General features: G+C 40.1%; 1 protein-coding gene across 1 annotated transcript in view; it reads right to left on the bottom strand.

Moving 5' to 3' along the window:
• Positions 1 to 14,437, bottom strand: part of nek7 (NIMA-related kinase 7) — a 69,222-nt gene that overhangs the window by 13,359 nt on the left and 41,426 nt on the right. Inside the window, exons 6-8 of the mRNA XM_042515112.1 lie at positions 13,907 to 14,015; positions 11,270 to 11,377; positions 3,853 to 3,947 (exon numbers count right to left, since the gene is read on the bottom strand). Of these exons, the coding sequence (XP_042371046.1) occupies positions 3,853 to 3,947; positions 11,270 to 11,377; positions 13,907 to 14,015 (312 nt within the window). The remainder of the gene's footprint in view (positions 1 to 3,852; positions 3,948 to 11,269; positions 11,378 to 13,906; positions 14,016 to 14,437) is intronic.

Consider the following 14,437-nt stretch of genomic DNA (forward strand, 5'->3'; position numbering starts at 1 on the left):
AGTTTCTTGACACTGAATGCAGTATGGAGCCCTCTTTCCAAGAAGAGTGGAAAGCAAGGGTCTGCTCTTCAAAGAGAATATGCATGGCGTGGTGAGCACCGCTCTGGTAACAATAAGGTTGTAAAATCTTTATCTCCACAGGCTCTATGCAAGGCTCACCTTGACCTGATGGCTGGAGCTCTGTCTCTGCTCTTGTACCTACTGTACTTTCTCTCTGAATGAGCCAATCTCTCTCTTCTCTCCAGCAATCTATAACCCCGCTCTCACTATTTGTTATTTTCCCCTTCCACATCTCCCCCTCTGCTCTTCCATCTCCTCTTTCTTTTCAATCTCTCTTTAGAGTTCTACTGCCTCTCCCCTTCCACTTCTCTAGCTTCCTATATTGCTCCTATATAGATTCCTAAACTTTTTCACCTCACATCTTTATTCCCTGCCTCCTGACCTCCTGAGGGAGCAACAAGTCTCCCTCTATTTCTTTCTCCACTTTTGCTCTCTGGCTCTCTCCTTCCCTCTCCTCATCTCCGGTCTCCATCTTTCTTTCTCTCTGTTTAGTCCAGACTGTGACCCCTAGCAGTTGTCCTACGGGTCAAAGTCATAAAAGATCAATGGACTGTGCTTCCATCTGAAATTGTGGCTCAGGTTGCACATGTAGTATGTTGTATGAGGAGTGATAATTAATCATGATTGATTAATTGGTCATTAAGAATTTGATCCACCATGTGAAATATAACCAATCAAATGAAGATCTGATTCTAAAATATGAATAATGTGCAGCCTCCAATCAGATTATAACCATAATGAGTCATAAACCCGGAAATCTGTCAGAATTTCAGCACCTCCATTTCCCTCATCTTAAAGTCAATGGGTTTTTTTAAATGGATTTTTGGTTAGAAGCCTGAAAAAAGGCCTGTGGTCAACACAAGCTGAAGAGGATTTCATGTTTTGTGCTACAACATAAAATACATCAGTAAATACTCCAGTCATGAACTCTGAGGCCTTTATGTGTCTTAAAAAAGGCGGCTGCTGACAGGGGGCTAAATGAGACTACAGAATGTCATCAAGCCGAACTGTGCCAAACAAAGCTTTACAGTCTCGTAACGGTGGCGACACAGCCATGGCGTAGTTTCGTTATAGCCTAGCAATAACTTTTTACACCTAGCGACTGCATTTAGGCGTCAAAAATCCTGAAAGCGGTGTTCTTTATGAAGATTATCTTGCTGAACATAACAAGTAAGCATCATAAATGTTCTTTTACCACAGAGCTTATTTTCGGCAATGATCCAAAATCCAATGGAAAAATCGCATTGGCTTTTTGTTGAGGGAACCAGGGCAACATTAACTTTCGGGTTTGGCCTACAGAACAACATCCTGGGGCACTTTGTATGACTCTCTATCTATCTGTCTATCTATCTATCTATCTATCTCTCTCTCTCTCTTTCTCTCTCTCTTTATCTATCTATCTATGATTCTCCATCTATGACAAGGCTGAGTTTGAAGAAGAGCACTGTTGCAACACTGAAAAATGAAGCGGGCAAAGCAAAGCATTATTCAGTTATATTCAATGTGTTTCAGATGTGAAGGCCTCTTTATATCTTTATATATTTTAGAGGCTCTTCAATGCTGTCAGAGGATATGTTTCTGGGAGGAAAAAAATCATTTGGTATTGTTTGGTATAGAGATGTCAGTTTTGGTTAATTTTGCTTTCGACAGGCCGACATTGATTAACAGTTTACCATTGACATCCCAAATTTGGTACAGGCAACATTTTGCAACCCTAGTTTGCAGTACTATGACAATTTAGAAATTAACAGTTTCCTAACAAAATATTGAAAAGACAGTATTTTCAAATATAATTAAATCAAGCCAAATGTTTGATGATTTTTTGAGGGTTTAAAATATTCAACTCTCAAGTGTGATGCTAAAGCAGAGTGTATAAACATTTTAAAACATCTGGGGCATCTGGTGGGTTCTGCTTTTACACTTCTCTCTTTCCTTGCATTTCTTCTCCCCTTTTGTTGTTGCTGTCAAAATAAAAGTAAAAATGCTCCCCAAAAAATCTTGAAAATAACTAAACATGTCGTGTCCAGCTGTGTGGCAACTGATATCACATTGTTTTAACTTAACCTACAAAATCACCTAAACCAATCTCACACTAACAAAATTAACTGCATCAAAATCAGCTTAATTAAGCAAAATTGTGCTGGTGTGGTTACACAATCATCATACCTGCAGAAACTATTCAACAAGATTAACATAAACTACAGCAATCTGTTTTTTGTTAACAGTAAGCATTGCATATTTCATGAAAAACAACATACAAACACCACACATATAAAGAGTACGAAAAACAGAATGTGACCTACAGCATCCACCGCTTTCAGCCAACTACAGCCCAGCATTGCTGCACTGCATTGTGGGGAACTAATTAGCATGAAGGACTGTGGTCTCTGAGTAACCATGACCTGCAAGCTGAGCTCAAACTTCTTCCTTGCGCGTTCTCCACCTCTCTGTGCCTGAGGCGCTGTAGAGAAGGTGTAGTCACTGGTGCGTTGAAATGCAGCCCAAGTGATCAGCAACTCAGGGGAGTCAGGAGAGGGGGGGGGGGGGTGTTTCCTTGGCCAACAGTGTGTCTCTAAAAATGTGTGTGTGTGTGTGTGTGCCTGTGTGTGTGCGTGCGCACATGTGCGCTCAGTGCTTGTGAAGGCTGGCAAGGTGAAACATCAGATTGACTGCTATCATCCACATCTATCATTGTTCTGCTCCTCACTCTCGCTCCTCTTTGTTCCCTCCGCTGTGTGCTCCTCCCAGGCTCGCTTCCACTCAGTGTGGTCTACAGCAGAGCCCCGTGGTGTTTTGCTCCTGACTAATCAAACTAGTCAGTGTCACTGGGTAGCCTTATCTAAAACACATGGCCATGTCAGTTCCCTTCACTCGCCTGCTTTTCAACATTTAGCAGGTTCCCAAGCTGAAGGCCTTTAACTCAAAGAGTCTTAAGGCCTCAGAACAGTCAAACCACAGGGAAAGAAATAAAGAAACAGGAATTATAAAGAGTAAAGAAATGCAACATAGTATTTATATCTATTATATTAGTGTATTCATGGTTCGAAAAGCCTGTGTTTTCCTCCACAGAGTGGGGTCTCATATCCGCAGCCATAGATGTAACCTTCCCAGTCACCGGGATTATTTATTTTGCCCTGTCAGAATCAGTTGTTGGGAATGGCTGCCTAAATGCTAGGGGAATAACGTTAGCTTGTAGCTTGTGTTACTCCTTGTTTTCATCGAATTCCACTGACACACCGGGGTGAAGTCAGCGTAAATGAGATGACATGTTCCCACTGATTCAACCTACTGTCATGTAGAAAGAAGTGGCTCCGAACGCCAGACCTGTTGGCTATGCGAGGATCACCTTTTTCTGGTCTGGGAATAGCATTACTAGCGCTACTACTAGCATGTCTCCCTGAAGTAGTGTTTAGGTTTGGGGATGGGAGAGGCAGACAGCTCTAAACACAATTTAAGCTGTATATTTTATTTTGCAAATGTTCTAGGATAGTTCAAAGTAATGTTTGGTTTGTAAGCAAAAGCCTCATACCAAACATTTTGATACAAATACATGTTATGTTACACTGCTAATTATTACTGCAAAAGTGTTTGTATTCTTTGTTTTGTACATTATGACTTGTAGTGGAGGTGAATATAAAAACAGTGAGGAAGCGCAGGTGTATATGTCCTTACAGTACTCTATTATATTGAGGATGGTTTGTTTGTTTACGGGTGTCTGAGTCAATGTGTTGTCATGTCACTCCTACAGTTGTCTGCAGGGTGACAGTGTGTGCACACTTTCCCATAGTTTACCTCGTAGAGCAGGCATCCTAGCGACCAGATGTCAGATTTGAAGTTGTATCCGTTTTCATGTATCCTCTCCGGTGACATGTAGTAAGGAGTACCCACTGGAACACAGAGAGAGAGAGAGGAGGAGGGAGAGCGACAGAGGAGCAGGAAGGAGGGAGCACAGGAAAAGGACAGAAAGAGACAGAGGTAGAGAGGGAGAACAGGACGAAGAGAGAGAGAGAGAGAGTGAGTGTTAACATTTTGCAATGCAAACCCATGCTTCCCCCACTTCATCAACATCACTGACACACCTCACACAGTACAGGAATACAGGTGAGGAATGGGGGTGTTTTCTCACACTTTGACACATTCAGAGGTTGGAGTACTCACCATGTTTTAGAAAAAAAGAAACTAGAGGGAGACTTTAAAGTACATTGTCTCTGTTAATTCTATGTCAGCTGAAGTAAGATGATATTTAATAAGGTTAGATATTATCACGCACACTGATACAGTGCATGCAATTGCAAAAGTACCACAAAGCTGCATACATATGTACAGCAGACATGCTCGCACACACACAAAATATACATAAATCAGTTCTGATTACTGGAGCTCGGTAATGATCTGAAACAGTAGTCAGAGAGTCCGCCCAGGGAGCGGCGGTGGAGCCTTAAAAGTTGGCCCGTTTCTGGTTCTGCTTTGGAAATTCAAGAATCCCAAACTGCCATGGCGACTGGCAGAGCTCCAGAGAATCAGACCTTCACCCAACTGGACACAAAGACGAACCACAGCTCAACATCACATCAAGAACACGCTGCAGGAAGCTCCTGAGATTTGCTGCTTTCTTAGTCGAGTCTGGCTGCTTTTTTCATTTGCTTTCTGTTTGCTGCGATTTCCCCATGTAAAAGTCTATCAAGCAAATCCAGCAGAGGTTTTATATTAATCACATATGGTTTAAGGATGGAAACTTTAGCAGCCCTCTAACCTGTGCTGAGCAGCTCTCAGACTCTGCTCGTTCCACATCCTCTCAAGCAAATATGTAAATGAAGGCTGACTGAAATATGGAGAGGCTCTGCCGAGTTGGTGTACAACAACCATCAGTAGCATCAATGCAAATAAAAATGTGTGTAGGCTACACTGTAGAGTTTGTGCTTTACATGTCAAAAATAATCAACATCTTGCATTCTTGCAGGCATCCATTTGGATTATTAACCTGAAAACTGATTTGTTACACCAAAATATTTGGCTTAGATTACTAATTAAGTTTCTTATATTTCAACTGTGACTTTCACTGAATTCCAGTTGTGATTACAATATGAGACAGATGAACTTACATTGCATCATTTTATTTTCTCACTGTTAATGACTCTTTTCTCCTTGTTAGAAACATGTTCACTCTCAGCCTGTGGTGTCCAGCACTACGCCATGGAAGAGTTGTTTTCAGTCCAATCAAATATGACACCAGCTCATTTCGCTCCCTTTCTCTAGAACTGAGGGTGTACACATTTACGAAATTAGCTGGTGGAGTAATTAGTGTAATTAAATAGGACTTGACACAACAGGCTGAAAGGACACACTAGGAGGCCTTTCTCATAGCTCAGCGAGGGAAGTTAGATTTAAGACTTAGTTTGTAATAAAACTGAGCCCCCCCACCAACCACCACCAAAACAACCCCAAAAAACAAAACTAAAACTAAAACTAAACTACACTAAAGTGAACTAAACTAAATTAAAGTGAACTAAACTTAACTGAACTAAACTAAGTTAAACTAAACTAAGCTAAGCTACACTTAACTAAACTAACTTAAATAAACTGTACTGAACAGAGCTAAACTAAACTAAGCTAGGATGAGTTAAAAACATCTAAGCTGAGGTAAACTAAGCTAAGTTAATCATTTATTATGTTCTGGGGTTCTGGGAAACAGGCAGATAGAGCTATGAGGAAGAGTTTTTTACAGCAGGCAACTAGTAGTTGTTGAGTTTACAACACACAAACAGCTGAAGTGAGCTGGGTAGGTGAGAACGGCTCTCAAGTGGAAAGAACTCAGGAGAAAACTCAGCTAACAGGAAAATAGTAGGAAAAAATCTTAACTACACATTCACCCACAGCATTTACACATTCACGCACACACAAACCCTCCAGAGCTGTTCTGCACATTAACAGGTTGGAGAAAAACTCAACTAATGTGATTGCAATTAATAAAACTATTACAGAAGGGGTTATTAGATTTGAAGTCTGTGGGAGCTGAAATAAAAGCTAGCACTTTTAATTTTGGTGCAGATCTAATTGGGTTGAGAAAACATGCTTTTATCCTAAATGTGCGGTTTTGAATAATGAAGTGCTACCTGTCATTCCAAAAATAATCAGCACAGGCAGGGACGAAGCAAGAGAGAGCAAGTGGAAGAATAAACAGGGGATTGCTGTTTTAATTGGTCATCAGGTTGGTAGTGTGGTTGGTGTGTGTGCCTGTGTGTGTGAGCTGTGAGGTCTCATGGTGCGGTCTGAACAAGCTCCCCTAACATTCATTATTAGTTGATTAAAAAGAATCAGCCTCTCTTATGCTAATAGTGGCATAAAAAAGGCGGCAGAGCTGGGCTCAGCCTCCTTCAGCATGCTAAATCAAGGGCACATTACTTATTCATGCAAATAAATTGAAAGTCATGTTGGGATTGATTTCCATTATTGTGAATGGCCGTGACAACACTGTGTGAAACAGGGTAATTGTTGTTGTATAGGAGGTGAGATACCATCCAGTATAAAGAACCCCGCACTTCTAACCCTCTGCCGAACGTTCTGTTAAATGAATTAAAACCAGTGTTCTTTTAAATCCATTTATTAATTTGATTACATACACTTGCTGCAATTTCCCCATCAACAATTTACAATGAAGCTCTCACACTTAAAGGGAGTTTCCATTCATGGTGTAAACCTCTAATCTGTGCTCTATTGCCAGTTTCTGTCTTTTGAGCAGCAAGCACGATTCTGCTGGAATCTCAAAGGCTGTGATTGCATTTCTCTCTCAGACCCAGGGCAAGAGTTTGGAAACCTCTGCTCTCTCATGTTCTGATAAATAAGATGTAAAGTTCTAGGCAGAACCAGAAAGGACTTCATCTTATAGTCTATGCACCCTCTGAATTCCCTTATATCCCCATTATGTTTTAGTTTTTTATATGCCCTGCTGAGCCCCCATTCGGCTCTCCCCATCCACCTCACTGTTTCACAACTTCCTTGCTCACCTTTTAAAGATAACTAAGCCTTTATATAAATTTTGAAATAATCATAATTATTTTCAACACCAGCATCCCTTTAGTCTTTCTGCTTCCATCTTGTTCTCCCTCCTCCTCTCCATGTTTCCCCCAGTACTCATCGTTAACACCTTACTCATTACAGGTGTTAATTGCAGGTATATTATACTACTTATTACTGCCAATGATTGCATCAGTTTTTTTCTTGTACTACAGTTTTTGTTTTGTTTTTTTTTTCTATGTAATCAAACTCTTTTCATAACCCTACATACCCATCCTCAGCACTGAAGAGTGTGTCTTTTCCATGCTTGTGTATTTTTGTGACTTTTATGTCCCACAGTGCGGACATGTATGTGTCACTGAATCTGTGGAAGTGTGCGTATCCTGCAAATCCTAGTGAGTGTGCACAATCATCTGTGCGTGTATTCAAGCCCGTATGGATATGCACATGCATCTCTGTGCATACATACATCTGTATTTGAGACAAAGAGTCTGAGTATCTCTCAGTGTGCGCAAGAGTGTGTAAGAGACACAAAAAATGTGTATGTGTATGTGTGTGTGTGTGTGTGTGTGACACTGCAGGCTGTTGAGCAGCTGAGTTGAAAGCCTGAGAGCTGACAGGCTGTATGCCTGGACCTCCATCTCATCTCCACCACCCTGCTCTACTGTTCAGCTGGGTGGCTGGGCTCATTACAGACCCACGCTGGCACGCGATGGCACGCATGCACACACACACACGCGCACAATCCTCTTCCTCACATTCTTTCCTTCTAGCCCTCTCTCTCACTCTTGCTTTTCTTTTCCTTTGTCACATTGTCATATTCTCCCCTCTTTCTCCTGCTCCCTCTAACTTTCTCTCTGCTTCCTTTTTTTTCCTCTTTTTTTTTGGTGTCACTCTGTCACATTCCCTTCTCTTGCACCCGGCACATTGTACCTTTCTTTTTCTGCTTCTTTGTCACTCGTTCTTCTGTTTCTCATGCTTCTTTCTTTTTGTGACATATTGCTTTCTCCTCTCTCTCGCTCTCTCTTCACTCTCTCTCACTCTCTGCACTGTCTCCCATTCTGCAACTCTAGTTTTCTCACACCTTCTCTCTCTCCTGTTCACCCTAACCGTCGCCTCTCTAACCGTCGCCACCCTAACCGTCTCTCTCTCTCTCTCTCTTTGACTAAAAGTCGAAGCACCAAAGGGAGGGACAGAGGGAAGGAGAAGCGAGGACAAGGAAGACTGAGAAACAGCAGGAGGAGAGAGGGATATATGTGACAGAGAAAAAGACAGAAAGGAGATCTGCTATTTGAAACAAACCCCAAAAATGTCAAGGGGAAAGCTGAGGACAGAGGGTGGGGGGATGATGCACTCTGAGTCCCTTATGTTGACAGGTCACACTAACATAGGGACATCATCTGCTTCAACAGAACAAGAATATCTATTGAATACATCCTCAAAATATTCCTAAAAGGATACAAAGTACTGTGGTCACACAAGCACATGTAAAGTGTAACACTACGTGCTTATTTGTGGTGATCAAATGTTATGATCTCAGGGCCAATGAAACTGTTATAAATCAAACGTGTTAATGTTACACATTTCTACATTGACTCTGCACTAGATGAAATATGACACTGTGATTTTGTTTTCTGGGATTAACGAAGCAGTCTTGATTGCTCCAGATCATTGATAGCAGTGTTCCAGTTGACCCCTGAGCTTGTGGGGCTGCTTGTCCTCTGTCAGCCTAAAGAGGGTGCTATGGACTCAACATTTAATGAGCAATCACAAGACGCTTTCACTCGACTCTGCTGGCACCGCAGGCTGCTTGGCTGATGAGGCTACTGCTGAGCTGATCATGTGATTCACACTTTCTCAAACGGCTGGGCCGCTGCTGTACAGGGGCTGAGAATAGCATGCTGGATGTGGCAATAACAGTTTGACATGGGGAAGTGAGTTGGTGTGAATGACAGTGTTTATATTTGTCTATGGAGCTAATTTTTCTCCGTTTTCTAATCTATGAAGCAACTGAAATTACAGAGTGGATGTTTGATAGCATGTTTACGAACCTCAAGAGGCCAAATTGAAATCAGTATAACCCTCTACACTGCAACGATCCGTGTCATGTTTTGCAGTGTAATACTGGATTTCCAATGGCATATGTACATTACTATCAAAATCAGCCAATAAATCAATCAGACTTTATTTGTATAGCACAAACTGTAACACAAAGTGCTTTATACAATAAAACTTAAGTCACCACCCCCCACCCCACTTCAACACACATACACACACACACACAAGCACTTTGTGATTAAATAAAGCATAGTACTCATTAAAACCAAAAACTGAGGAAACGCTCATCACTAAACAAAATACCAGGACAAAAGAAGTAAAGCCCACTCAAATTGCACCAGATCATTTTGGAGCCTGTATTTCTGATTTATTTATTCAAGGTTTTTAGGGTTTGTTTATGTACTTAAGTGTTTTTATTGTTATTAATATATATTTATTCATATTTAGCATTTTAATTAGCACTGGGGCACTTTAATCATTTTATCTTTTATCATGTTTTATCCTGTATGTTGTCTGTGGTGTCTTAAACTGTGTCAGTGGATGCCTTGTACTTTCTACTGCGAACCAGATCTACCCACAGGTACAAATAAAGTAACCTGAATCTGAACCTGAAATTAACTAAATCTGTACAAAAAGGTACTGTATGCAAATGTGAACCTGTTTGTGTAGTTTTTATTGTTTATTGTAGAGAACAGCCATTTAATAAGAAATCCAAATTTACAAGCATACAACAAGCAACTACTGCTGGCTTCTGTCGTTGTGCGGTCCCCAAAAGAGGTTTAACCGAGCAAAAATTTGAGGAATGACTTGTTGGAAGTGTCAGAAGGTTACTTTCATTAACCAGTGGCCATTACATGATTCTGGCAAGAAACTGGATGATTTTTGTCGTCTTTGTTTATCTTAGGTCAAGAATTTTTTTTGTTAGAGGATAGTCAGTGATTAAAGAGAACGCAAAAATAAAGAAAATTTTGTTTGTGGTGGCATCATTCACTAGTGCTGTTATTAAGACAATCTTTAAGGCTCATCTTCATTTCTCAAGATATGTCAGTGGTTTAAATTGTGGCTTAAACAATGTATTAATTTACTGTTACAACAGTAAAACACTGCACCATCTGATTGTCAAACCCTTCCCACACAAAGGAGATAACGTAATATTTTTATATCGTAATTTGATTATTTCAGGAAAGGGTTTTATGAATTAATTTCAAATATTTTCAGTTCATAACTTTCCTGTTATGCCCTGTCTCTGTCTTGATTTTGCAGCATTATGCACTGTGATGCTAAAAAGCTGGTAGGGATAGGATGTTAACAAATTGTTAATAGGTACACTTGTGTTTTAAACACTAGGACACCTTTGAACTGAGGCCGATGTGTGTATGTGTCTGTGTGTGTGTTTGTGTTAAACCCCATGTTTCCTGTTAAGTGAGGCAAGCTAAAGGTGTGGTAAGTAAGAGGTACAGATGTCTATTCCTTTGGAAATCAATAATCTCTTAAATGTCGTTTCACACTCTTCTTGAGGTTACAGGCTCAGCTCTTAAAGATTTACAGTCAAAAGCCTGCAGTCATTAAACACCCCCGTGTGTAAAAGAATGCATTTAAACATGTAGTACCATCTGTTTGTCAGTTTCAACAGTCTCAGGTTTACACTTCCTTTTTCTGTTATTACTTAAAAAAAAAAAGTCTAAATTATTGCGGCATAAGTAAGGGCTTCAATTCTCACTTCAGTTAACAAAAAAATACTGTTATATGATTTTTTTTCCTACAGGAAACAAACACAACCCTCAATACCAACAGTGATGCTGACTGTAAACTTCACTGCATTGTTTTACAACACACAGTCACAATCAGAGCTGTGTGTCGAAGGCCTCTGCCAAGCCTTCATCTGTCTTAGGTTTAAAGGTCAAGGCAACAGGAAGTGGCTAAGTGGCCTATGAATGGGTGGGGCACAGACGTGGCCAGGCTACATGACTACATGATACATGGCTCTAGGCTCAAAATGCCTAATGAAACACATCCAACATTGAGTGATTACTAGGGACCACTGTGTCTAAGTGTCTGTGTGTGCATTTGTGTGTTCACTGAACAGCGAGTGTTTAAGTGTTTATATCTACAGTATGTATAGGCTGTGGCAAATTACCTAGTGAGTGAGCGGCAGTTGTTTTGGAGCTGAAGAATCGTCCCAATCCCAAGTCCCCTAGTTTCACTACTCCTGTAGCTGTGATGAATACATTGGCTGGCTTGATATCTGGAGTGGAGAGGAGAGAGATTAGTTTCATACACAAATAAAAACAACTGTTTAAATCCCCTATATTACATTACTGACAGAAAAACTGAGTGGCAACAATGCCATGAAGATTTGATCATAAAAAAATAAAATACACGTTGACTGTGACGGAGATACACTTGGTAAAGTTTTGTTTTCGGTCTTTGTTCGGAAAAGTGTATTAAATGCATTAAGTGTATAATTTAAAATATTCATTTCAGTTAATATGGGCATTAGGAAACCGTTTTCTATTGCTTTTACTAAATAGATGTTAATGTGACCCGCATCAGTCTTTGAAATTTACTGCTCTAATATAAATGTAAGCGGCTTTTGAATAGGCCGTCTCTGTTAATGGTCATTAAAGCCCAGAGCTCAAGGTTCATTGATGTCCCTGTGCCCTAATCAGAGTCAGCCCAACGGAAGTACGCCACCTGCAGATGAGTGAGTGAGTGAGTGAGTGAGTGAGTGAGTGAGTGTGTGTGTGTGTGTGTGTGTGTGTGTGTGTGTGTGTGTGTGTGTGTGTGTTGTGTGTGTGTGTGTGTGTGTGTGTGTATGTATGTAGGACTTGATTTAACTGGGCCTTACTGAAAGCATGTGGGCCCATAAACACTGTGTTCTCTGGTCTATGTGTTGTTTAACACCTACACTGAGGCCCTCTGTCATAAGCAACAAGTTTGATCACACTAAAGAAAATTCACTGACTTCATTTTCTGTTTTATCCACTTTTATTTTAAGAAATTAAGTGGATCGGAGTATTGCATGTTTATTCTGTTAACTAGAAAATGTACAGGAGAGCTGAAGGATACAGCAACTTCGTCCCACCTTTCAGACATCCATTGGTTTCAGCTCAGTTTAGTATGCTATTAAAAATTTACTTGCATAGACTGAAAACTTGTCTGAGACGGAAAATCCATCACAGCAAATAACACCTTCATTTTTTTGTCAAAGTTTTGCAAGTGTTGTATGCTAATGCAGTTTTTGTATCTCTCCCTGTCTTTGGTACATTTAGGACCACATCTCGTTTTATTTGAGGTATTTTCCTAAAGCTATGATTGGTAACTTTTATGAAAATAACTTTGTGTTACATTTGCTAAAACTCTCACTATTTTGAAAGATGTACATGAGATGATATTTTCCTTCCTCTGTCTACTGCTTCAAATGGCACTCACTAGAATCTACCATGGAGGACCCAAAACAACTAGTCAGAGAGGAGGAGTTTCTAACGCAGCTTCCAATCATATCAATCACAGCTCATGAACTGTAGTCAAACTGTCAAACTAGGCAGCCCTGATTAAACATGAATCATGGTTCTATTACTGCATTGCCTATTTCTCACCTAAAATGTTTTCTAGAAACATATTTTAGTGTACAGTATAGCTGTAAAATGAGAAAGTTTGTAATGTTAGAAACAGTTAAACAGAGTACCAAGCGCCGTCCACCGGCCAGACCAATTTTCTCATTATATAGCCAAACAGTACACTAAAATATGTTTCTGAAATCATTTTAGGCAAGAAATAGGTAATGCAGTCACAAAATCTTGATTAATATATGATCAGCACTGCCTAGTTTGAGAGTTTTTCTGCAGTTCATAAGCCATGATTGTCAATGTATCCATAGCTCTTATTGGTTGTTTTCATTTCAATGCGGTAAGGTTATTAGTAGTACTACAAAGCAATCGGGCAGGCAGAATTTTTTTTTTTTCATAGATTATCCATCTCATTAAGTGCTGACAGTTTCAGCAAATATGGAAAACAGTTATTGTTACTGTGGCTTTAAGGCCAAATGTCTAGACAATGAAAGCAGTCACATATGAATTGCAGGACTTTAATTGCTCCCTTTGTTGAAAGAGTGTCACTGCATACCTCGTCCGGAGTGTCTAAAACATCACAACACATGTATCATACGCGTCGGTGAGACACAGTGTGCCACTCTGTATCAGTAACATAAAATCTGAAAAAAATGGGCTCAAGGTTGATAACTGTAGTGGCGGCCAGCTTTTTGAAGTAGTATTTAAAGTCTCTGCAAGTACATTTTCACATCTTTATGAAATAAATAAAATGAAACAAACGCAAGCTAGATAAGTAAAGTATTTTAAATGTGAATAAAATGTGTTTTCAAGGGCTAATGTCAAGAGTTGGTGATCAGTAATATAATCTGTGACATTATTCACATAATGAATCATATCTCTCTGTGGTTTTCTCAAACTTCATCCTCTTTGAAAAGGTAACAGCCTTTAAAGTAACTACAGGTCTTATGTGACAGTTTTTCTTGTAAGTATGTCATAACATTAAGAAGAGGTGAGAAACAATGGAGCAGTAGTAGCATTTGTGCAAATCTCTTCAACTAGTTTGTACTTTTTCAAAACAATCATGATGGCTCTATTAATAAGCACGAAGTTGTCCAGATGTACTTATTAATACAAAGATGAAATTAGCCTATTTTTTCATTATAATTGTATTATTGTATGTGTAGCATTTGTGTAGTGTGTGTGTGTGTGTGTGTCGGCACTACCTCTGTGCATGACTCTCCGGGAGTGCATGTGTTCGAGCGCGCTGCAGAGCTGGACAAAGTACTTCCACACCGTTCTTTCTGGGATAAGCCTTCTCTGCTTCTTAAAGTGCTGTAAAGTAAAAGCAAATACACAAACACCAAATCAGAAATCCAAAGTAACATTAGTATACCTGGAAAAAAAGAATTTTAATAGGAGTGAACAAAATGGTATGGTGTGGCATGGAGTACAGTTTTGAGATGGCAGCAGTGTTTATGTCTGTGTGTGTTTGTACAGCATCCATTCCCAGCTTCAGTCCCCGGCTCTGACTCCACTGCTAATGCAACCCAGACCGCTCTCCTCTCAGTCCTTCCCTCGCCTAACCAAGCTTCGTCTCATTTTCTCTTTGGCCTTCAATGGAAAGCACATGCATTCTCAGGAACACAGAGAAGAAATTTGTGGTACCTTCCAAAACTCTCCCATCTGGCACACAGCTCTGTTGTTAGGTAAGGCTTTCAGTGGCACAGTGACTCCAGTTGTTTTTGGTTTATTTA

This window comes from Plectropomus leopardus, chromosome 3 (genome assembly GCF_008729295.1).
Source record: "Plectropomus leopardus isolate mb chromosome 3, YSFRI_Pleo_2.0, whole genome shotgun sequence".
NCBI classification, from domain to species: Eukaryota; Metazoa; Chordata; class Actinopteri; order Perciformes; family Serranidae; genus Plectropomus; species Plectropomus leopardus.